Source organism: Salvelinus alpinus, chromosome 12 (assembly GCF_045679555.1).
Source record: "Salvelinus alpinus chromosome 12, SLU_Salpinus.1, whole genome shotgun sequence".
In the NCBI taxonomy this organism is placed as follows: domain Eukaryota; kingdom Metazoa; phylum Chordata; class Actinopteri; order Salmoniformes; family Salmonidae; genus Salvelinus; species Salvelinus alpinus.
The window spans coordinates 15,501,082-15,526,201 of record NC_092097.1 but is presented as its reverse complement, the minus strand read 5'-3'; the positions used below and the strand labels follow the sequence as shown (position 1 = coordinate 15,526,201).

Genomic DNA, 25,120 nt, shown 5'->3' with positions numbered 1-25,120 from the left:
CACCACATCACCACGTCTACGTTGTCTGAAATCAGTCTGATGAGCACTTTGTTATCCTGCCCTGAAACACTTTCTCAATGCACACTCTGTAACTATTTGAGAGCAACAATATTCTGTATTTCTTTCCTCAAACATTCACCAAAGCAACCCACAATGCCCACCTGTTCAATAACCTCTGTCTCCTCTGGTAAATCTCATACCGTCTTTAAACTCTTTCTCCTCTCCTTCACCTCCGCCCCACTCCACCCCCCTATTATTTTCGGGTAGACGAGGGAGCGTTGGCCCCTGGCCCAGGCCCATTAGCCCCAGACTGGCAGCCATGTGTTCACCAGCAGAGATCATTACACTGAGGCAATGACACCGCTCTAATGCGTCATTAATGATTGATTAACGAGGGTAGCCTAAACAGGTGCATTTATATGGAAGAGCGCCGTGAAATGGCTCTACTCACATCTGCCTGTTCTTTACTTGAGTGTGTCTATGTGAGAGAGAAATAGTTGAAAGAGTGAGAGAACGAGAGAGACACTTACAGTATTTCTCACAGACAACTACTCCTGATGACCATAGACCAGACTTTCTGACTCGTTAATATTACATGTTTTATAATTGTCACAGCATAGCTACCAGATTGTAGTAATTTGTATGGTATGGATTGTTTTCGGTCTGGTCTCATCCTTGTCTCTGTGTCTGTCAGGGTGAGTGAGGGAGTACGGCAGCAGAGTGGCCCCTGCTTCAGTGAGAAGGAGGTGAAGACAAGGTAGATCCATGGGAGGACGGGGCCTCCTTCTCCTCCTCCTCCTGGGGGTGGTCTCCCCGGCCCAGGGCTCGTCCTTCCTCTCCAGCCAGCGACACCGGACACGTCTGCAGAGGGATCGCCAAGCCCGCAACAATGTCCGACCCAACATCATCCTTATCCTCACTGACGACCAGGACATCGAACTGGGTAAAACACAGTGTGTGTGTGTTTGTGTCTGTGTGTGTGTCTGTGTGGTGCTTGTTCAGTGTCTGTCAGCATGTTAGTGAGAGAGGTCAGGGTAATGCTTCCTCTTGGCACCATTCTCCATTTGCCCACTCGAAGTCAAGTACCCCATGGCCAACTTCAGTATTGGCATGGAGCGAGTGGCCTATGGCATCCATTGTCTGAGTGCCAAACCCTGGCCATCTCCCTACCCGTTTAAGCCCTTAAACTGCATATTGGACTGGAGTGCCAGTATAACAGCCTCACTGACACCCTTTGTTCCGCTCTGATTGCTCGTGAGAATACCATTGAAAACCAGGAATTTATGGTCGAGCATCTGTTTCACTAAACAATCGGCATCAGCCTGAAAAGCCTTTAGTACACATGAATTGAAATGGGCGACACTTCACAGAAAATATTTATTCTCTCTCTCCCCCTCTCTCTCACATTCCTCACCCCCTTCCATCTTTATGCCTCTCTTCCCCTCACCCTTTCCCTCTCTCCCTCCTTCCCCTCTCTTTTCCCTGTCTCTCTCTCCTCCAGGCTCAATGCAAGCCATGAATAAGACACGGCGTATCATGGAGCAGGGAGGCACCCATTTCTCTAACGCCTTCTCCACCACTCCCATGTGCTGCCCATCGCGCTCCTCTATTCTGACAGGGAAGTACGTTCACAACCACCACACCTTCACCAACAACGAGAACTGTTCCTCACCGTCCTGGCAGGCCCACCATGAGCCTCACACCTTCGCTGTGTACCTTAACAACTCAGGCTACAGGACGGGTGAGTGTGAGCTGTGCAGCATATATATATACACACACACACACACACACACACACACACACACACACACACACACACACACACACACACACACACACACACACACACACACACACACACACACACACACATTATTGCATAGTGAATCACTTTGTACTCATGCCCACCTCTTGTCCCAGCCTTCTTTGGGAAGTACCTGAATGAGTACAACGGCTCGTATGTGCCCCCTGGCTGGAAGGAGTGGGTAGCGCTGGTGAAGAACTCTCGCTTCTACAACTACACTCTGTGCAGGAACGGCGTGCGGGAGAAGCATGGCGGCAACTATCCAAAGGTTCCATCCTGTTTCAGTTTTCACTCAAATATTGGATTTGTAACCTATGATGATGAATAACCCTGATTTAATCATCAAATTCTTAAAAATTATGATAATATTGTTATACAGTAGTATACAATAGTAAACAGTAGTAAACAGTAGTATACAGTAGAAAACAGTAGTATACAATAGTGTACAGTAGTAAACATTAGTATACAATAGTAAACAGTAGTAAACAGTAGTATACAGTAGTAAACAGTAGTATACAATAGTGTACAGTAGTAAACATTAGTATACAATAGTAAACAGTAGTATACAATAGGGTACAGTAGTAAACATTAATATACAATAGTAAACAGTAGTATACAATAGTGTACAGTAGTAAACATTAGTATACAATAGTAAACAGTAGTATACAATAGTATACAGTAGTAAACAGTTTATCTCAATCTAAATACTGTTATAAGGCAGCCATTATGACACGCTTTATTGCTCTATACACATTTTTATTTCCCTTTCTGGGAGGAAGTAGCCTAATATTAGAGTTCAGAACCTCATGTACAGGCGATTCTTGCTTCCACAGGACTATCTCACAGACATCATCACCAATGACAGCATCAACTACTTCCGCTCCTCTAAGAGGATGTACCCCCACCGACCAGTGATGATGGTCCTGAGCCACGCTGCCCCACATGGGCCAGAGGACTCAGCACCACAGTACAGCACTGCCTTCCCCAACGCCTCACAGCACATGTAAGGATATAGTGTAACAGACACACTAATTGGACAGAAGATGCAGTGTGCTAGTGTACGCTGAATGTAGGATCAGCGATGATCCTTGTTCATTGCAGACTTTACAGTAGATTGGCATTGTTAAAGAGGTTCATGATAAATAGGCATCCATAGATTATGATAACACACTATGGGTCCCAGCCTTTGTCTGCTTGGCACAGTACCCCGAAGATAAGCACTTGGTCCTGGGCTAATACAACCTCTCCCATTGGTCATGTGAGAGACAAACAGGGAGCCAGTAATGAGCCTGTGTCTTTGGTCGATCATTCTCTCCTGTAAGAGTGAATCCCATAAGCATCGTTAAAGTACTGAATAAAAGTGTAACACAGTGATTATGTTCAGCCCAATCTGTTTTAATGTCAACTTTTAATTGCTTTTTCTCAGAAATCTACACCCCTCCCGTTGTGAGCTTATAAATTATCTCGCTTTCCCTTTATGGAGGGAAAGAAAATGGCTCCCCTCTTACTCCATCCCTCCAGAAAACCCTTTTCACGTCCACATTGCAGTGACTCATCTTCATCCTCTGTTAAAATCTGTTGTCAGGGCCTTGTGCTCCAAGGCCATTGACGATTAGCTTTTTGCCAAGTCAAATCGATATGCTGTAATGTTAAATATGCCTTGCCTCCAAGACCTTATTAGATATTTAGCAGTATGTTAACTTTGAAATCATTAAGGTTCCATCTACCCCTGAGTTAATATTAATAAAATGGTCCTCTCTATGTTAGCTGATATTGATCAGAATGTCAGCAGGTTACCTTTTCTTTGGTTCATATGCCTCCAATTCAGCATACACAATAAGTTATGAGATCAGTTTCAAAGGTGTAGTTGGAGCCATTTGCAAGCACTGGGAGAGCCTATTGTTGTATATGCCAATCGTAAAACAACACAGGGGTTGGAACCGGTTCAGGGAAAATAACAACTTTTTTGAGGAACGGAAACAGCACCCGGAACACACAAGTCCCCGCTTCATGCCAAGCCCCCTCCATGTTCATTCCTCTCTATAGCTCTCTCTCTACCGTGAAATTTCAGTTGCATCTCACGCCTGCACTTATCTGTCCATCAAACATGTAAACAACTAGCTTACCCTTTCACTAGCAAGCTGCTCTATCCGTGCTAATTGTGGAGTAAATAAATTAGCTTAATGTGAAAACGATGTTGATTTGACGTGTTCAAAAATTCACGAAATGAACTATATGAACCGTTATTATTTGGGGTTCGAACCGGTTCAAAACTTTATTATGGTGGTCGGAAAACTGGAACTGAACGAGATTTTATTTTATTTTGTTTGGAACAGAACGATTGGAAAATGATTTTGGTTCCAACCCCTACATCATGAAACCAACCACAGCTTTGTATAATCCGATTTCTATTGGAATTCACATGACAATTCAATTCAATACAATACAATATGCAATACAACACAATGCAATGCAATGCAATATAACAATGCTTCCTTCACACCAGAATTTCAAATTTAGACTATACAGCTATGCATATTAAACACTCTTCTATGAATACTGTGAGAACTATCACAATGTTCCCTACCATAATACTATTCAGTGTTAATTCAAAAGATATGTCACCTCTATAGAATGTGATCTCTAAAATGCTTTCCGTAAAGGGGGAAACAGAACCACTCTTCACCCCACCGCCTTTAAAATAACGTTTTTGTTTTGTTGATGAAACGGAGGAGAGGAGCATACAGCATCGTGGTAAAGAAAAAGTTGCAGTACATATTCTACTGTTCTATTGCGCGTGCAGTGAAACTGTGTTCGTTGGTTGAAGTAACTTCTCTGTTGTTGTAATATTGTAAACAAACATGGCAGTTTCAACAATTACAGATTTCAGCTTAAAGCTCCTCTGGGATTTCTGGAGGCATAATGGTGAAAATATCAGAGCAGTAAGCACTCCTCTGTCTCATGTGCTTGGTAAAAAAAACAAAGACACGTCAATGAAGATAAATTGTGTCGAGAACTAAGTATGTGTGCAGGTGCTTTCTCCTTCTGAGATGATTTGCCCTCTTTACTGGCTTTATCTTCACACTCGTTTCCCTCCATCCCTTTCTCAGAACCCCGAGCTATAACTATGCTCCTAACCCAGACAAGCACTGGATCCTGCGCTACACAGGCCCCATGAAACCTGTCCACATGCAGTTCACCAACATGCTGCAGCGCCGGAGGATGCAGACCTTGCTGTCTGTGGACGACTGTGTGGACAAGGTGGGTCAGACAGGTAGACAGGCAGACTGACAGACAGATAGCTAGGCAGACAGACAGATAGCTAGGCAGACAGACAGACAGACAAACAGACAGACAGACAGAGAGGAAGAAAGACAGACAGACAGACAGACAGACAGACAGACAGACAGACAGACAGACAGACAGACAGACAGACAGACAGACAGACAGACAGACAGACAGACAGACAGACAGACAGACAGATAGACAAACAGAAAATAGTCTCTCATGCTCAACTAAATCTACCTGACAACCTGTCTCACTGTGTCCTCCTCCTCAGGTGTACAACATGCTGGTGGAGACAGGTGAGTTGGACAACACCTACATTGTTTACACATCAGACCACGGCTACCACATTGGTCAGTACGGCCTGGTCAAGGGCAAGTCCATGCCCTACGAGTTTGACATCCGGGTGCCCTTCTACATTCGAGGACCCAACGTGGAGGCAGGAGCCATGTGAGTGCAACTTTGAAGCTTTGTATAGTACCTTTTTCAGGATATGTTTCAATGGAAATGGTTATCTTTTGGCGCTTATCTCACTGTTACTACTACTCTCTTGGTAATATCTCTTACGCAGCACTCATCTCTCTCCCCCATCTGCTCTTGTGCCCTCCTGCAGTAACCCTCATGTGGTGCTGAACATTGACCTGGCTCCCACACTGTTGGACATGGCCGGAGCCGATGTTCCCTCTGATATGGACGGCAAGTCCATCCTCAAACTCCTGGACACAGACAAACCTGTCAACAGGTACAGAGGGTCGCAACTTAATTTGCATGGTTTGAACTTAACACAATGGACAATCCATGTCGCTTCAGGATGACCTGAAATATCTTGCTTTTGTTGCAGGTTCCAGGTGAACAAGAAGGGGAAGATGTGGAGGGACTCCTTCTTGGTAGAGCGAGGGTCAGTACGTTACATTCATAATTGAGTCATTAACCCTCCTGCTGTGTTCCGGCAAAATTGGACCGATTTCATAGTTTTCTTTCTGAAAAATGTAGTTAATTTAATCTGATTAAACACACACACACACACACACACACACACACACACACACACCACACCACACCACACCACACCACACCACACCACACCACACCACACCACACCACACCACACCACACCACACACACACACACACACACACACACACACACACACCTACCTCACTCCCCTTCTTGGCTTCCATGGCAACCCCCACGGGAACCATTCCCCAATGGAATCTTTTGCCCACAGGAACCACACCTGTTGGCATTCTCACAAACAATCGCAACATTGTTTCAATAATATATAGAACTTTTTTTGCAGCTCTGGTGTATAAAGCTTTTTTGAGGCCTTGCTCACAATTAATTATGTGGCAACACAATGACCCAACGATATAATGCACGTGAGGCTCTTGATCATCTCTTTGATCACACTGGTGAGGAGGAGAGAGTCTTTGTTAAACGTAGTATTTCTTATAGTCAAAATTATCCGTACATTATGTTCTTTTTACTCAAAAATGAGTTGTATGAGCTCAGGTCAATGAGGCCTACAGGCCATAAATAGCAAATAGAAGTTCAAAACGTGTAATGTTCACAAGAACTTAAGTTGATAAAAATATCTAACACAACATTAGGGGATAATATATATATTATTATGGATTTATAATCAGCTATAATAGGGCTGTCATTTTGGACTGGGAACACAGAATGAATTAACATGAAACAAACACAACAGGAGGGTTAATCAAGTGCAATTGAAGGGATAATCCCCCACAGCCATGTGATCAAAGTTTTATGTATGTTTAGTCTATGTTCTATTACTCTCATCTGAGTCCACCCTGTTCACACAGGAAGCTGCTCCACAAGAAGGCTGATGGGAAGGAGGTGGCCCAGGAGGAGAATTTCCTCCCCAAGTACCAGCGGGTCAAAGACCTGTGTAAGAGGGCAGAGTACCAGAGCTCCTGTGAACAGTCAGGACAGGTAAGAGTTCCGTACAATACCCACAGGCACAAACACTTATACATTAGCAGAAATATAGCTAAATCTCTCCCCCCATTTTCCCCTCTCTGAAAAAGGAGGGAGAAATGTAGCTAAATCTCTCACCCCCCCCCCCCTTTCCCTTCTCTATGTGTGTAGAAGTGGCAGTGTCTGGAGGACCCGTCTGGTAAGTTGAGGCTGTATAAGTGTAAGGGCATGGCCAGTCTCTATGCCCCACGTATGCAGGCTCTGATGGCCAGCAGCGGGTCCCAGCAGTGGGTTGGACACGTCTCCAATGCTGGAGACAGCTGTGACTGTGGCCCCCTAGGCCTCAAAATTACACCCCTGAAGAGGAAGAGACTGCCTACCAAGAAAAGTGAGTAGTCCTTTCAGTGGCTTATAGATTTACCATTTATCAAAGGCTTATAAATTTTGCTTGCAAATTATAGTTTGTTGTCCCGCAGTGGCAGATTAGAAAACTTTACGAAAATATATTTTTTTTATTGAAATGAGACATAATACAATTTAAGTTTTAAGTGACTTCCTGTGCGTCATTTAAAAACAGTGACAAATGCGATATACTTTAACACCCTCTCTCTCTTGGGTCATTGGCGTTGCAATACCTTTGTAATAATAACATTGAAACGAATAACTCTTGTAAACCCATCAGAGGTAAAGTCCACTAAGAGTCTGACTAGGAACCGTTGGGCCCGGTCCATTCCCTTTGAGCTGGATGGAGACCTTTATGCTGTGGACCTGGAAGAAGGCTACAGGCCCGTGGGCCTCCGGAATACCAGCAGGCCTGGGGAGAGGAGGAGAGGAGCGGTCCTGCAGGAGGACGACGATGAGGAGTTCAGTGGAATGGGAGTTACAGCCAGACCTACAACCAGCAACAGCCTTACACCACCTGCCGCTCTTAAAGTCACCTACAGGTGTGTGGTGTGTGTGTGAATATCTGTGAATATGTGTGTTGAGTTTCCATGTTAGTGGGTCTTTGAATATTAGTATGATTAATCTTTATGTTCTTGTGAAGCACACTAGCTTTACAGTAATTCATTCTCAGGTGTTGAGAGGGTGCTGTAAGAAACTGCTAACTGCTGTAAACTGTGGTAAATGCAGTTGTCAGGTAAAGGTGCTGATACAGTAGCTGGTGTGTGTTTTCCCCACAGGTGCTCCATCCTGATGAATGACACAGTCAGGTGTGATGGAGGACTCTACAAATCCCTCCAGGCCTGGAAAGACCATAAGCTCCACATCGAGCACGAGGTACTGCTCTAGTTGATCCCCAATCTGACCTGGCTGATCTGTAGCCTTTCTTGTCATTGCAGGGGTTAACTATTTTGTATGTGTTTTGTGCAGATTGAAACCCTGCAGACGAAAATAAAGAACTTGCGTGAGGTCAAAGGTCACCTGAAGAAGGTTCGGCCTGAAGAGTGCCAGTGTAACACCCCCAGTTACCTGTCCAAGAACAAAGGGATGTTCAGACTCGATGCAGGCCGCATTCACTCACTCAAGTAATGATTGTGAGATGGTGGTGTGTGAGGGAGGGAGGGTGATAGAGAGATCCTCACAAATCAGTGTATCTCTCTTTATATGTCCTCTTGTGGTGTGTCCTCAGCAAAATGCCCTCTAAGCAGAAGAAGCAGTGGCTGATGAAGGAGCAGAAACGTAGGAAGAAACTCCGTAAACTGCTCAAGAGGCTCCGCAACAATGACACCTGCAGCATGCCTGGTCTCACCTGCTTCACCCACGACAACCAGCACTGGCAGACTGCCCCCTTCTGGACAAGTATGGAATGACAGAATGCAGACTAAAACAAATGCAGAACAGTAGTAACAGTTAGAGTAAAATTAAAGAGACATAGGATTCCTGAATTTTTACTACTCTGCTTCATCACTGCCACAAAATGATATATTGAATGATTACTAGTAAGTAGGCGCGTTAAAACTGGCCATGTATCTTGTTTGAATAACTACCTCTGTCTCTTTCCATCCCCTGCCAGTGGGTCCATTCTGTGCTTGTACCAGCGCCAACAACAACACTTACTGGTGCCTCAGGACCATCAACGACACACACAACTTCATATTCTGCGAGTTCGCCACAGGTTTCATAGAGTACTTCGATCTGAACACTGACCCATACCAGGTATCGCTCTCTCTCGCTCTCTCTCTCTCGCTCTCTCTCGCTCTCTTGCTCTCTCGCTCTCTCGCTCTCTTTTAAATCTCACAAATGAGCTGTAGCCTCCTATTGTGATTTTTTACAGTGTTTGGTAACATATCCTGTCCTCTGTTTGTCTGTAGTTGATAAATGGGGTTAGCACCCTGGACCGCACTGCCCTCAACCAGATGCACCAGCAACTTATGGAACTGCGGAGCTGCAAAGGCCACAAGCAATGCAATCCAGAGACAGGTGAGTCAGAAAGACACACACACACATGCAGTACCAGTTAAAAGTTTGGACACACCTACTCATTCAAGGGTTTTTCTTTATTTTTAATATTTTCTACATTGTATAATTATAGTGAAGACATCAAAACTATGAAATAACACATATGGAATCATGTAGTAACCAAAAAAGTGTTTAAAAAATCTAAATATATTTTAGATTCTTCAAAGTAGCCACCCTTTGCCTTGATGACAGTGTTGTACACTCTTGGCGTTCTCGCTTCGCCTGGAATGCTTTTACAACAGTCTTGAAGGAGTTCCCACATATTGTGGAGGCCAGGTCATCTGATGCAGCACTCCATCACTCTCCTTCTTGGTCAAAAAGCCCTTACACAGCCTGAAGGTGTTTGGTCATTGTCCTGTTGAAAAACAAATCACTGACAGTGTCACCAGCAAAGCACCCCCACACCATCACACCTCCCCCTCCATGCTTCACGGTGGGAACCACACATGCAGAGATCATCCGTTCCCCTACTCTGCATCTCACAAAGACACACCGGTGTCAGCGTATGCGCTACTGGTGTTGAAGTCAGGTGCAGGAGAGCAGAGAGTTGTGATCAGGCGCACACTTTATTTGGCAGAAGCAAACTACAGATGGATGCAACAGTGTCCTACAAACCTCCAGCCAAAGGCAAAGGTGCAAAGCGCAACAAAGTCACAAATAAGCAAAAATGTTTAACAATTAAACATACTCCAGGTTGAAACATAGTACCCGGGGAAAAACCAGCTAGGCGCGTCAATACAAAACACGTAACAAAACAATCCCACACAAAGACATGGGGGGGAACAGAGGAATATATATATGCAGTTGATTAAGGAATGTAAACCAGGTGTGCGGGGAACAAGACAAAACAACTGGAACAATGAAAAATGGAGCGGCGATGGCTAGAAGGCCGGTGACGTCGACCGCCGCCCGAACAAGGAGGGGAGCCGACTTCGGCGGAAGTCGTGACAGCCGGTTGGAACCAAAAATCTCAAACCATCAGACCAAAGGACAGATTTCCACCGGTCTAATGTCCAGTGCTCGTGTTTCTTGGCCCAAGCAAATCTTCTTATTGATGTCCTTTAGTAGTGATTTCTTTGCAGCAATTCAACCTTGAAGTCCTGGTTCACGCAGTCTGCTCTGAACAGTTGATGTTGAGATGTGTCTGTTACTTGAACTCTGTGAAGCATTTATATGGACTGCAATTTCTGAAGCTGTTAAGTCTAATGAACTTATCCTCTGCAGCAGAAGTAACTCTGGGTCTTCTGTGCCTTTCCTGTGGTGGTCCTCATGAGAGCCAGTTTCATCATAGCGCTTGATGGTTTTTGTGACTGCACCAACTGACCTTCATGTCTTAAAGTAATGATGGACTGTGGTTTCTCTTTACTTATTTGAGCTGTTCTTGCCATAATATGGACTTGGTCTTTTACCAAATAGGACTATCTTCTGTATACCACCCCTACCTTGTCACAACACAACTGACTGGCTCAAATGCATTAAGAAGGAAAGAAATTCCACAAATTAACTTTTAACAAGGCACACCTGTTAATTGAAATGCATTCCAGGTGAATATCTCATGACGCTTGTTGAGAGAATGCCAAGAGTGTGCAAAGCTGTCATCAAGGCAAAGCTACTTAGAGGAATCTAAAATCTAACATTTATTTAGATTTGTTTAACACTTTTTTGGTTACTACATGATTCCATATGTGTTATTTCATAGTTTTGATGTCGTTACTATTATTCTGCAATGTAGAAAAAAGTAAAAATAAGGAAAAACCCTGAATGAGTAGGTGTGTCCAAACTTTTGACTGGTACAGTACATACATACATACATACACACAAACCACTGCTACTTCAGTTCTTTAATAACATGATCTCTATTTCAGGTGGTAATGACAGAAACTCTTTAAGTGAATACAGGTACTCAAATTTTTCTTATTGTACATTTTCCTGCATTTCCTGCATTGGGTAAATAATATAATGGAACACTTCTTTTAAGCAGATTATAAAGTCTCTGAGGTACTTCATAGGGATTGCACAAATTGTCACATTGTTGATTCTATTAATGAACAACTATTTAGCACAAGGTGAATTCTAAAACGCAAGCATGATACTGTAGCAGCTTCTGTTCCTCATGTTGCAATGAATCCTAATGGCTTGTTTCCGCTGTTTGTGTGTGTGTTTCCCCCGCACGTGCGTGTGTGTCCGCGCTGTACATTCTTCAGGCCAGTTCATCGTCGAAAGAGGCCAAAAGTGAAGAAGCCCTCTTCCAAATCCCTGTGAGTTTGTCATAACCCATCTGTTCCTCTCAGTTCAGCCAACCTCCCCCTCTTCATCCAGATTATCTTGCTTTGTCAGATGGCCCAGCAGCATGCTTCTCAACCTTCTCGTTTGAAGCCTTTCATGTAACTAATACTTACCTGCATTTCAATGTCATGCCCTTAAGGCTTAGATAGACCCACTTTTCAAAGTCAGTGGTGTTGTACTGATGAAGTGTCCTTTGTCTTTGGTATTTTCTGGTCATTTGTCAGAGTTGTCTTCTAGTTTTTTCTTTTTAGAGTTGCTGGAACTACGATTATCAGCAATTTATACTATTGAAACACTAATATATCTCTAACTGTGTGTTGTTTATACAGAGGGCAGATATGGGAAGGATGGGTTGGTTAACAACCTGTGTCCCACAACCCACCACATTGCAGTCTGCCAATAGAGGAGGACCAGAACTACTGGAGAACCTGAGGACTTTGTACAGACTTCATGGGAATGTAATCTGATCTACCATTATTGTGGGAGTTCATGGAGAACGATGCTGATCCAACATTAGCTGCCACCGATGCTCAGATCATCACCCAGCAAAGCAAATACTGAAACATCCAAGAAAATGAAAACTATAACCTCTCCTGTCTTCTCTCTTTCTCTCTCTCACACACACACACACACACACTCATTCACTCGCACAGGAATGTCCTCACCTCTCATCTCCCATCACACCAGTTGTCAGGACCGCCAAACTGAGTTGGAGACTGATCAGTTGAGTGGGGATACACTTCGAACCTGTACTTTGACTTCCAACAGCCGCCCTGAGTGAACAGTGAATGTAAGGTGTGTTTAATATTAGTCTCTCGTAACCGCCTTAACATTGGGTCCCGAGATTAGTTTAATGTCAATTCTGCTGCCACAACCTGAAATGTATCATCCCTTATGGCATTGTGCCACATCTGGGTTAAATCGTCACCCCGTGGGAGTATAATGTCAGGCGATAACATCAAGTCAAGCTTTCGCCTCACTGCACAGCATGAAAGGTACTGTCCAGAACACGCTAGTACGCCTGAGGGGTATGCTACAAAGCAGTATAAAGGAGTTAGCCGGCTAACTTGCCTGAATATTCTGAAATAACTTATTACATTTTAGAAAGATGAGCTTGACATATGTATGGTCTAATTGACTTAACCATAAACACATATCTATGTTTAGCTTTCTTAATGAACCAGAAAATCAACTGTAAAATGACATCCACCAATGAAATGTACATTCTGCTGGTGTGAAGATGTTTGTTTGGTAGTCTAGTCTGTACCATTGTCTAGGAGGGTGGGGTAGTGGTTAGAGAAGTCCCATCCTGGTTTAAAGTGAACAACTTAATCAAAGTTGAACCTGCTTTGTAGTATACCGCTCTGGAAACTTCTCACTTCTTTTTGTTTGTGTTATGGCCACAGAATGGTTCCCCAGGACATTTACTCCATTATTTTGCAATATACATTATATTAACGTTGATGTCATGCAAGGATTCTTTACACCCCCCCAAGGATGATACAGGAGTGAGGACAACAACACACCAGACTGTATGGGGATGGAGCTGGTCAGGATATGAAAGACACATCACATCACCACCTTGCTTATCCCCCCTAGTTCACTTTAAACCAGGATGGGACTTCTCTAACCACTACCCCACCCTCCTAGACAATGGTACAGACGAGACTACCAAACAAACATCTTCACACCAGCAGAATGTGTACATTTCATAAGTGGATGTCATTTTACTCCTTTGTATTGCTAATGCCACCTGCTAGATCCAATCAGGTTAGTTTGTTCAGCTTGCTATACATGGTGCTATGATAACATTGTGAAAAATAAAGACTTGCTGTACAGTATGTATTTGAATGTATGTTGTGCAATTAATATAAATGTTTACAATATTTTTTATAATGCAGAAAAATAGGCAGACCTCTCTTTCGTGTTTGATATGAGTTGACAAATATGACCTTTTAGAAAGAACGTAGCCTGATGAATTGTCCTAGCTCTGTATTTGTCCATTTGTCCTGTCTGGACATCTCTCTGAATTTCTCCTCTGCTCTGTCGAACCCCACTGTAGTTTGAAAATACTTGTTTAAGATGAGAAAGCATTTAGAAAATATTCACTGTGAAAAGAAGTCCCTGTAAAATGGCTCTGTTGTACACAAGAGTAAACAAGTTACACAACAATGTAATGCATCTTGACATGCATATTCATTTATTGCCCTCATTTTTAGCGTTCTTTGTTTCTTAGCAGTGAGACTCCCATAGCAGAGTTCTGATTGTGAATAAAGTGTTGATTGCTCTCATGTCTGTTTACTCCTTTAACCTTTAACCCTGCTATGTATTGGTCACCTCTCTGTTGTTGTCACTGCTGCAGCTATACATTAGTGGGCTCTCAGGATGAGTGAGAACGTTCTGTGCTAAGAAACTCAACCAGCAGGTGTCTCTGTTTGCGTTCTTGTTGCTTACCCCCTGTCTTCCATCCAGTTCACTCTGACTGTGAGATCCTAATCAAAGATAGACACTAGAACAGGGATGTGCAACTTTGATGTGGGGGGTGGGGGCCTAAAATAATCTGAACTCATCATGAGGGGCCTCAGATAATTTCTACACATTTTGTCAAGGGATGTAGAAAACATGTTTCTGTTGTAAAATTTGATGAAATTCTACACGTTTTGCCATGAGAAAAGGTTGCAATTTTATAACTGATTTCTTAATTTTGCGCAATTCTACAATACCCCCCCCCCCCCCCCCCCCTATACCAGTGGAGGCTGCTGAGGGGATGACTGCTCATAATAATATCTGGAAGGGAGTAATTGGAATGGCATCAAACACATGGAAACCATGTGTTTGATGTATTTGCTACCATTCCACTGACTCCGCTCCATCCATTACCACGAGCCGTCCTCTCCAATGAAGGTGCCACCAACCTCCTGTGACACAAACACGCAAAAACGGTTGGCGGGCCGCCAGTTGCCCAACCCTGCAGAACCAACAGCTAGTGGCCTGTTAATAATGTTAAGCCCGTAGGAACGCCTACACTTTAAATTCCCATGTGGGGGGCAAATGTATTTAGGACTCTCAAAAACTTCAATATTAAAGACGTGAAAATGAGACATAAATCTAAAGCATCAACAATGGACCAAGGGTAGGCTTAGAATTGTGTCGAATGTCCCGTCAGAGGTAGCCTTATGGCAATAGCAGGATGAGCGGGAAGCGCGTGGGTGCGTCCTGGACTCGGACTCCGGGGTGACCCCCATCGTATGACTCACGTGCAGAGGCGGAGACTCCATATCTAAATCACTACGGGAGTACAGTCTCTTGTTCAGACCGTCCAACGCGGTGGGAAAATTAACAAGAATAAGTCAACATTACATTATAATTTCAAGACCAAGGCAACGCAATGTTTACAATGTGAAGAAAATGTCCGTGATAAGGTAAGATAACTGGTATTGGAAATTAAAACTAACGGGCAACATTTATAACATAATTAACTTTAACTCAACCAGCACCGCAGGATTTGTTTGGCGGACTATTTTGAATTTCGAGCATCGACTAACCACACTTAAGTGTAATTTACTTAACAGACGGATAGGCTACGATTGTTTCAATGTAGCCTAGGATGTTAAACATTTTAAATTTAAAGTGTGTACTGTCTTATCCAATATCCCTGTGAAGATGAGGAATGGTGGAGGAAAGTGATATTGCAAGGTTATGGACCTAACTTTTATTATAGTGTATGTCTGTTGTCCTGTTTATACAGGTTAATGCTGAAAGATATTCAGATAATCATTTAGAAAACTAGTCACCAAAAAGTTTCCCCCCATGTTATCTGGTGGTTGTTTGAGAGCTATAACTGATATGAATAACATATTTCAGTATCCTATAGAGACAATTATTAGCCATTAATCTTGTTAAAAACATGTTTTAAGTCAACATATTCACCCAACATCAAAGCATGATTGAAATTGTTGTCTATAAATGAAGTATTTCCCATAGATGCTGTATCCTTTTTGGGAATATTTAGTTTGCCTTTTGAGTTTCCTTTAATTGTCAGTTCCCACTATGATTCATCTTTAACTGATTCGCAAATTGGTTTTACTGGCTCTTTAGTGTGGTTAACAGACCAATAACCAAGGCGGAAGACAAATGTTCCGTATCCCATTTGTTGCACCGCTGTTTCACTCATGTAGGTTAAGATGGCTGGTGCAGTTAGATTGACTTGGTTTATTCACACATTAATATTCTCCAACATCTGTCTCTATGCCTTAAGACAGATGTGAAGTTGCTCATTAAAACCCTTTAGCCTCTCTTCTGCTTTGATTTTGTTTTATGAAACAGATGGTTCAATGGAAATAAGTCTTCGCCACAAGCTCAAAGAAAGTCTTATGTGAATGTACTCCATTTTTTTACTTCCCAAAAAGTGAATTATTGATGAACATAAATTAAATTGTGTTTATGGATTTGAATGTGTTATTGGGTGTCACCGGTTTAAAGCAAGCATTTCTGAGATAATGTGTTTAGCCAACCCCTGCAGTCTCAACAGCCTTGATGTCTCCGTTTAGAGTGGTTCAAGGGGACATTCAACACTTTTTTGATGGCTTTCATTCCCTCACTGGTGGTGTAACCATCAGACATATGAGTCACTCCAAGGTCCTCAGTAGCATGCTGTTTGCAAAAGACGCCATTTATATGGTCTGGAGTACTAGGGAGTATACATCTCACAGCGCAGCACTATTTTACCTCTCCGTGTGCAGCTGGTGTTCCTATCCAACGTTCGAGTATTGGTGACAGCGTGAGATGGGGAGCATCTGTGTGGTGTTGGGTTCTGCATACACACTCACTTTTCAATCCGTCCCACTCGATCTATCACACATTGTACAAGAGGATAAATCCCCCCATCGATACACATTGCTAAATACTGCACAATTTATCACTTGTCCCCAATCCTCCCTTCCCCAAAACAAATACATTTTACCTTCCTGTATTATACTTATGCTAAAAAGTTTATTCTACTCTACTGAGCCATTTACTTTGTTCTATTTATATAGTTTATTTTTTCTTATTGTTGCGTTGTCGAGAAGGAACCTGCAAGTAAGCATTTCGTTGGACGGTGTATACCATCTGTATCTCGTACATATGACTAATAAAACGTAAAACTTCAAACATAAGCGTCCACTGACTCCTGGAGACTTTTGAAACAGAAACTAAGTAATATGGGCAATTCCACAGTAACGGAATTACACTTTGACTGCAATATGTATGTTTTTGGGCGACCCGGCCAAATTCACATAGAAATGTGAGTTATAAATCTGTAATTCTCATTGAATGCAAGCGGTAGATTTGTTCTGTGTATGCAATTTCTACGCTTCCCGTTCCTAAAGTTAGTTTTTGCGTTTTTACTTTTTTGTACACCAGCTTCAAACAGCTGAAAATACAATGTCTTTGGTTATAGAAAATATATTTCAGTGGTTTAGATGGTACAATGATTCTCCACACTATACTTTCTTGTTTTCTCACAAGCGGAAAATAAGCAAACTATTCAACATTTTGCAACCCAGGAAATGGCAGAGCGATGTTAAAAAAATAAAATAAAAAAAATGTATTAAAAAAAATATATAGATGCAAACTGGTAATGGAATTCAAGTAAATTCTCCCTCAGGTTTTTATGCGACCACGTTTTCCAAAATGTCTTATCTTATATTAATCTTAATTCAGAGGTCTGCAGAAAGAATGGGGTGTCAGCTATGACATGGCACCTTGAGTTTAAAAATATCTCTTAGTTATTGATCTAGACAGTGGACCCTGGAGAAGTGGGTATACTTAAATTTTGGCCCAAAATTTCTAATGGCCTGCCCGACGAAGGAAAGGCGCCCTGTGTGGAAAATTCTATGAGAAACAGTGACATACACTCTGAATGATTTAAAATGATAAATCCCATATTGGTCTTTCACAGTCAGGCCAACTCCAGCTGTACTGTGCAAAAGGCTAATAGTATTTTTATAATGACTTGCTCATTATGCGTTCTCCTGTTCTATTGGTTTTCTTTCAACTTTATTTCGTTGTCTATCACCCAAATGCATTATCCTACTCATATTAGCAACCCATGATAGTTAATTCGTCTTTAAATCCCCCCTCTTTCTAATGGATATTTCCATCTCTGTCCATGAAACTGCTTGCATGTGTGCTGTTCATTTTAGAATGGTGTTTTCCCGCAATTTGCATTTTGTAATTAACACATAGGCCTACCTCCATGTGTACATTGCTGCGCATAAAATGTGAAGAACTAATAGTTTATAAAAAAATAAGCTAATCATTGATATCAGTAAAATCACTATAACAAATTGATAGATCTACCATTCATTTTTACTTCTGTGAACTTTCCATAATTTCATTAGAAAATATCTTGTGGGTTTTTGGTAACGGAATTACAAAGCACGAGGCAACAATTTCTCCAAAACAAAATATAAGTGTTTACAGTGAGGGAAAAAAGTATTTGATCCCCTGCTGATTTTGTTCGTTTGCCCACTGACATTGAAATGATCAGTCTGTAATTTTAATGGTAGGTTTATTTGAACAGTGAGAGACAGAATAACAACAAAAAAATCCAGAAAAACGCATGTCAAAAATGTTATAAATTGATTTGCATTTTAATGAGGGAAATAAGTATTTGACCCCTCTGCAAAACATGACTTAGTACTTGGTGGCAAAACCCTTGTTGGCAATCACAGAGGTCAGATGCTTCTTGTAGTTGGCCACCAGGTTTGCACACATCTCAGGAGGGATTTTGTCCCACTCCTCTTTGCAGATCTTCTTCAAGTCATTAAGGTTTCGAGGCTGACGTTTGGCAACTCGAACCTTCAGCTCCCTCCACAGATTTTCTATGGGATTAAGGTCTGGAGACTGGCTAGGCCACTCCAGGACCTTAATGTGCTTTTTCTTGAGCCACTCCTTTGTTGCCTTGGCCGTGTGTTTTGGGTCATTGTCATGCTGGAATACCCATCCACGACCCATTTTCAATACCCTGGCTGAGGGAAGGAGGTTTTCACCCAAGATTTGACGGCACATGGCCCCGTCCATCGTCCCTTTGATGCGGTGAAGTTGTCCTGTCCCCTTAGCAGAAAAACACCCCCAAAGCATAATGTTTCCACCTCCATGTTTGACGGTGGGGATGGTTTCTTGGGGTCATAGGCAGCATTCCTCCTCCTCCAAACACGGCAAGTTGAGTTGATGCCAAAGAACTCCATTTTGGTCTCGTCTGACCACAACACGTTCACCCAGTTGTCCTCTGAATCATTCAAATGTTCATTGGCAAACTTCAGACGGGCATGTATATGTGCTTTCTTGAGCAGGGGGACCTTGCGGGCGCTGCAGGATTTCAGTCCTTCACGGCGTAGTGTGTTACCAATTGTTTTCTTGGTGACTATGGTCCCAGCTGCCTTGAGATCATTGACAAGATCCTCCTGTGTAGTTCTGGGCTGATTCCTCACCATTCTCATGATCATTGCAACTCCATGAGGTGAGATCTTGCATGGAGCCCTAGGCCAAGGGAGTTTGACAGTTCTTTTGTGTTTCTTCCATTTGCGAATAATCGCACCAACTGTTGTCACCTTCTCACCAAGCTGCTTGGCAATGGTCTTGTAGCCCATTCCAGCCTTGTGTAGATCTACAATCTTGTCCCTGACATCCTTGGAGAGCTCTTTGGTCTTGGCCATGGTGGAGAGTTTGGAATCTGATTGATTGATTGCTTCTGTGGACAGGTGTCTTTTATACAGGTAAGAAACTGAGATTAGTAGCACTCCCTTTAAGAGTGTGCTCCTAATCTCAGCTCGTTACCTGTATGAAAGACACCTGGGAGCCAGAAATCTTTCTGATTGAGAGGGGGTCAAATACTTATTTCCCTCATTAAAATGCAAATCAATTTATAACATTTTTGACATGCGTTTTTCTGGATATTTTTGTTGTTATTCTGTCTCTCACTGTTCAAATAAACCTACCATTAAAATTATAGACTGATAATTTCTTTGTCAGTAGGCAAACGTACAAAATCAGCAGGGGATCAAATACTTTTTTCCCTCACTGTATATTAGTTGGCAGAGGTCTTTATGTCAACATTATTGTGTTTTGATGTATTTCTAAAACTTTTTAAGACTTTTGCTGGTAAATGTTTTCTAAGACCCCTTTTCCATCTGACTATCCAGAAATCAAAGCCTTTCTTATGCCTAATTTAAAAAAATGGAACATAAAAAAATAATAATACATGTATAAATGCCTTCATTTCCCAAAATATAGACTCTTAGCTTTAATTTGACACCCAATTGATATGCTCCTATGAACATCACATGTTGATGCTCATGGGTCATTTTCGATGGAAATGCCCATATGTAAAGAAGTAAGAGTCAGAAAAGCCCTGTTGATGCAAAATGTTGCAATTGCCATTTTACTTGTGATTTAGAGCAAAACAATTGGGTGAACTGTTGGAATCTTGGAAATATAATGATTATTCTAATTCTATAGTTAGAATATAATAGTGGGAACTTTTGAATGCAGTGTTTGATATGACAAAGAATGAAAAATGCCAGGGAGGTGTATTGTGAAAGGGTAGGAACCAAAGTGTTGATAAGTGTTTCCTAGGGGACCCTATAATCTTTGGCTACTTAAATGTTTTCGCTTATCTACTTCATGTAGTGAACGTATTTCTCTTTGATTTGAAGATACTGTTGCACAAACAACATGCTGATTTAGGTCTACACAATCACTGGTATTATCAAGCTGTAGAGCTAATTACATTTGCTTTGTCTCGGTACATTTATTAGCTAGCGATTAGCAGTAGCGGCTAACAATTAGCTAAGAATTAGCTAACTTGCTAAGAAAATGTAAACAAGCTGTTTGTAGATGTAAGAAACACAAATGAATAGTGTAATTATAGAATGCTAGTGAATTTATATTAAGAAGCAAAGTGAAAATAGCATCGTTGTCATCAACGTTGTTGCATGTGCTGCATTGTCCATGCAGACTGAAGGCAAGTGTCTTATGGTCAAGGAACAACAAATGCGCTTCTTGAGTGACAAGGGGCGGGGCTAGGTCTATGTGGAAAGCGGCAGCGAGAGATGACTCACACTTATCACATTTTAATAAACCAAACATTCAAATACCTTTTTATAGAAGGCAAATTCAAATTGAAACAACAAACAACTCTCACATTGGGATGGACTGAAAAACTCCCTTATTAAAAATCATTCTTGTTTGAGAGGGCCTAAATATAGTCTAGCTAATTAACCTTACTTTTAAAATGTCTACATACTTTTAGCGGGTCAGAGTAGGATATGATTGTGAGCTCCTGAGATGCCTCACAATAGGATGTTGTCCCTCTGTTTACTCTGTAGACTCACAATGGTCTACAGACAAAGGAGGATGGGACACTGCATTCCTCTAGGAAGGTTACCCCAGTGCAAACCAGCCAGCCAGGCCTTTTGGGAGAAACATGACAATGTGAAGGCAGGATCTCCGTCACACAACCAATGGCTTTGATGATGGATGTGTTGGATTGGGCCGTTAAGGGCTAGTGCGATGTATTATGTCTAGTTGTTCTGTGGTGCTGATTGCTAATTTTCTGTAGAGATTGGTTAAAACGTTACGATGAAAGAACGTGATAATTCATTAACACTCATTCACTCCTCTGTGATTCTCTTTGGCTTTTACCAAGGTGATGGAGCTCCTATTTTTTTCCCATCCAAATGTGTGTGCCCTGTCTCAATCCAACCTCTGACATTTGGAATCCTTCTTAGACAGAGCTAAAGGACTGGCTTAACTTTCTGACCTCAGCTGTGGTAAACATGGTTTAGTGTTTTAAGTGCTCATGTTCCTTGCATTAGGGTTGCATTGGGACTACCAGTCCAAAAGTTACAGATGGTCATGATTTAGAGAGACCAGACCTTCACCTGCATCCTCAGGTTTTTACCCAGACGGATGCCTCTTTCCTGTGTGGCTCACTTGGCCACCTCTGACTCCCCTCTCACCCTGTAACTCGGCCCTGGTTTAGACACTGGGGTTGTTGTCATGTTGGCAGGAGATGGGGAACAGAGATGGCAGGCGCAACTCAAATTGCAGTTCCATACAGAGACTGTCCAACTACATAGTTAAACAAGAACATTGAATGGAAAGGGTGTTGTTTGACTATTGTCCAAGCAGATGGCTGAGGTTAACTCCTTATGGGCTTTTTTAATAATCTCAGCCCTAAATGTTGGTTTATGTCTTCATTTGTTACATTTCACCTCAGATAATCTGATGATAAAGAATGGACAAAGAAATAACAAAGACTAATCAGAGTTGCATCCTAATGGGTTCATTAACTCCATATTTGTTTGGACAAGTGACCCCATTATTCCTGGTATTGACTGACATTGAGTCGTGTATTTTGTAAACACCCTGTACTCTGTCTCTATGTCCCACATGCTCACTCTCATCCAGAGGCCGTCTGACCTGATAGTGCTCATTTGTTTGAGGATGGGAGGAGGAGTAGTGGAGGCCTGTAGGGGGTAAAGGGGGCTGTTGTTGGTCAGGCTTGCCCCCTATAAAAGAGGATTTATTGTGGTTTGACCCTGCTGCTGTCTCATGTCTCAGAGAGACAGTCACTGGGCATGTCCTGCTGGGCTATGAGGGGCCGGAAGTTCCCAGCATTACTTTAGTGGTAGGAAGAGCAGGATGGTGGGCGAAGACCAAGACAAAAGCCTCCATACAGCCACCATAGAGCACTGTTTCTTAGTTATTTTGGAGGCGAGGCCCAAAGTAAGCCTGTGAAGGTGGCCTGCCAACATTCAAATATTCCACATCTAAACCAATAGGAAGGTCTTGTTTAATCTTGACTCGCACACAGAGCAAGTTTGTTGCAGGGGCATTGGGTTGAGAGTGGGACCCTTGTATGGATTGGGAAAGAGTATATCCTATCTGGTAATGTAAAACTGTAAGTTGGAAATAATATTGGAAAATCAATCCTTTTTCAAGGGCCACCTTGTCAACTCTAAAATGTAGTCTTAATCCCAGGGCAGGAGAAGTGCAAACTGTTCATGTTTTGGATTATCACAGCTGTTGATGGAGTTCACCCCAAATCTCCTAAACATGTCCCAAGCTCCACCCACTGGACTCCGATGGAGGGCTATGATTGGCTGGCGGCCCTTGTGGGAATGGTAATGGAGACAGTTCTCGTTGAATGAAGTCTGGTTGCTGATCTGACAATAGAGCCCATTGTCCATGGCCATCAGGCATTAGCATAGGGTACACTGCATACACATTGTAATGCATATGATTGACTCATGGTTCAGGTTTTTATTCTTTCACAGACACCCTCTGGGTTTATGTAACACTAGAAACCTCTCAGAAGACAAACAAGTTATGATAGAAGTTATGATATTCTCGAACTGTTGATAAAAAAACTAATAATGATTTAATTTCCTAATTGTTTTGGTGCAGAGACACAGGGAATTTCCCTTTCTACACTTCTGAAGATGAACTGACAGCTATTATGGAAAGGGCAAAAAGTAAGTTGCGGAATGTCCACTTTGAGCTGGACCATTGATTTGGAACAGACAGAACCCAGCTTCAATTATGACACACCTTATGGCTCCCAGACAGTCAGGTTTGGAGGTGTGCAGTGTCACTCACAGGTGATACTAGAGTGATAAAGGTCACTTAATAGCAAACAGGTGTTTTATATTATCTCGCCAAGGAATTTGTGCATTTTATGCTGGGGCTACCCAATCATCATGACCCTTATGGAGGTGACCCTGCAGGGTGGCAGCATGTATAGTACAGACTCCTGTCCTTTCCCTGCTAGCCAGGCAGAATGTGACCGCAGGGCTGCTGGCTGGGGCTTAAAGTGCTTTACCTATCTGCCCCTCCTTGGCAACCTGCCCTCCCTGCCTGCCTGTCTCCTGTGCAGTGGTGTAATGTACATAAGTACAAATACTTGAAAGTACTACTTAAGTCATTTTTGGGGGGTATCTGTACTTTACTATTTATATTTTTGACAACTGCATCTGATTTGGCAGACTGACTAAACACAAATGCTTTGTTTGTAAATTATGTCTAAGTGTTGGAGTGTGCCCCTGGCTATCCGTACATTAAAAAAAAAGATTCTGCCATCTGGTTTGCTTAATATAAAGAATTTGTAATTATTCTTTTACTTTTGATACTTGAGTATATTTTAGCAATTACATTTACTTTTGATACTTAAGTATATTTAAAAGCAAATACATTTTGACTTTTACTCCAGTAGTATTTTACTGTGTGACATTTACTTGAGTCATTTTCTATTAAGGTATCTTTTTATTTATTTATTTTATTTAACCAAGTAGGCCAGTTGAGAACAAGTTCTCATTTACAACTGGGACCTAGCCAAGATAAAGCAAAGCAGTGCGACAAAAACAACACAGAGTTACACATAAACAAACGTACAGGCAATAACAAAATAGAAAAATCTGTATACAGTGTGTGCAAATGAAGTAAGGAGGTGAGGCAATATATAGGCTATAGTGGCAAAGTAATTACAATTTATCAATTTACATTGGAGTGATAGATGTGTAGATGAGGATGTGCAAGTAGAAATACTGGTGTGCAAAAGAGCAGAAAAACAAATATGGGGATGAGGTAGGTAGTTGGTTGGATGTTTTTTTTTACAGATGGTCTGTGTACAGCTGAAGCGATCGTTAAGCTGCTCTGACAGCTGACGCTTAAAGTTAGTGAGGGAGATATGTCTCCAACTTCAGTGATTTTTGCAATTTGTTCCAGTCATTGGCAGCAGAGAACTGGAAGTAAAGGCGGCCAAATGTGGTGTTAGCTTTACGGATGACCAGTGAAATATACCTGCTGGAGCGCGTGCTACAGGTGGGTGTTGCTATGGTGACCAGTGATCTGAGATAAGGCGGCGCTTTACCTAGCAAAGACTTATAGATCGCCGAAGTCAAGGATCGGTAGGATAGTCAGTTTTACGAGGGTATGTTTGGCAGCATGAGTGAAGGAGACTTGTTGCGAAATAGGAAGCCGATTCTAGATTTAATTTTGGATTGGAGATGCTTAATATGAGTCTGGAAGGAGACTTTACAGTCTAACCAGACACCTAGGTATTTATAGTTGTCCACATATTCTAAGTCAGAACCGTCCAGAGTTATTTTTACTCAAGTATAACAATTGGGTACTTTTTCCACCACTGCTCCTGTGCTTTATTTGATCTCTTAACACAAGGCCAGCTTTATCATGCCTGACATATCCTCCATAAAAAATTACCCCACACTGCTCCCAGTGTTGGATCTGGATGTGTGAGGAATGAACATAAACAACTGCTGGGGGGGGGTTTGACAACCT

At 42.2% G+C, this 25,120-nt stretch overlaps 2 protein-coding genes across 7 annotated transcripts in view; both read left to right on the top strand.

The window, feature by feature from the left end:
* The window catches only part of LOC139535595 (extracellular sulfatase Sulf-2-like), a 59,447-nt gene extending 45,380 nt beyond the window's left edge, over positions 1-14,067 (top strand). For 4 of the 5 annotated variants that reach the window (XM_071335169.1, XM_071335166.1, XM_071335167.1 and 1 more), the window contains 19 exons: positions 695-943; positions 1,502-1,741; positions 1,921-2,072; positions 2,638-2,807; positions 4,915-5,065; positions 5,364-5,539; positions 5,703-5,831; positions 5,931-5,987; positions 6,916-7,045; positions 7,202-7,418; positions 7,713-7,974; positions 8,212-8,308; positions 8,402-8,556; positions 8,661-8,830; positions 9,045-9,187; positions 9,343-9,451; positions 11,356-11,389; positions 11,695-11,748; positions 12,106-14,067. In XM_071335169.1, coding sequence (XP_071191270.1) covers positions 766-943; positions 1,502-1,741; positions 1,921-2,072; positions 2,638-2,807; positions 4,915-5,065; positions 5,364-5,539; positions 5,703-5,831; positions 5,931-5,987; positions 6,916-7,045; positions 7,202-7,418; positions 7,713-7,974; positions 8,212-8,308; positions 8,402-8,556; positions 8,661-8,830; positions 9,045-9,187; positions 9,343-9,451; positions 11,356-11,389; positions 11,695-11,748; positions 12,106-12,136 — 2,655 coding nt within the window. In that variant the 5' untranslated portion in view covers positions 695-765 and the 3' untranslated portion in view covers positions 12,137-14,067. Of the gene's footprint in view, positions 1-694; positions 944-1,501; positions 1,742-1,920; positions 2,073-2,637; positions 2,808-4,914; positions 5,066-5,363; positions 5,540-5,702; positions 5,832-5,930; positions 5,988-6,915; positions 7,046-7,201; positions 7,975-8,211; positions 8,309-8,401; positions 8,557-8,660; positions 8,831-9,044; positions 9,188-9,342; positions 9,452-11,355; positions 11,390-11,694; positions 11,749-12,105 lie in introns of those variants that run through there. The other variant, XM_071335170.1, reaches the window with a different exon arrangement.
* Positions 14,068-14,821: 754 nt separating this feature from the next.
* LOC139536558 (rho GTPase-activating protein 39-like) overlaps positions 14,822-25,120 on the top strand; it is a 54,908-nt gene continuing 44,609 nt past the window's right edge. The window contains exon 1 of one of the 2 annotated variants that reach the window (XM_071337176.1): positions 14,822-15,198. In XM_071337176.1, the coding sequence (XP_071193277.1) occupies positions 15,185-15,198 (14 nt within the window). In that variant the 5' untranslated portion in view covers positions 14,822-15,184. The remainder of the gene's footprint in view (positions 15,199-25,120) is intronic. The other variant, XM_071337175.1, reaches the window with a different exon arrangement.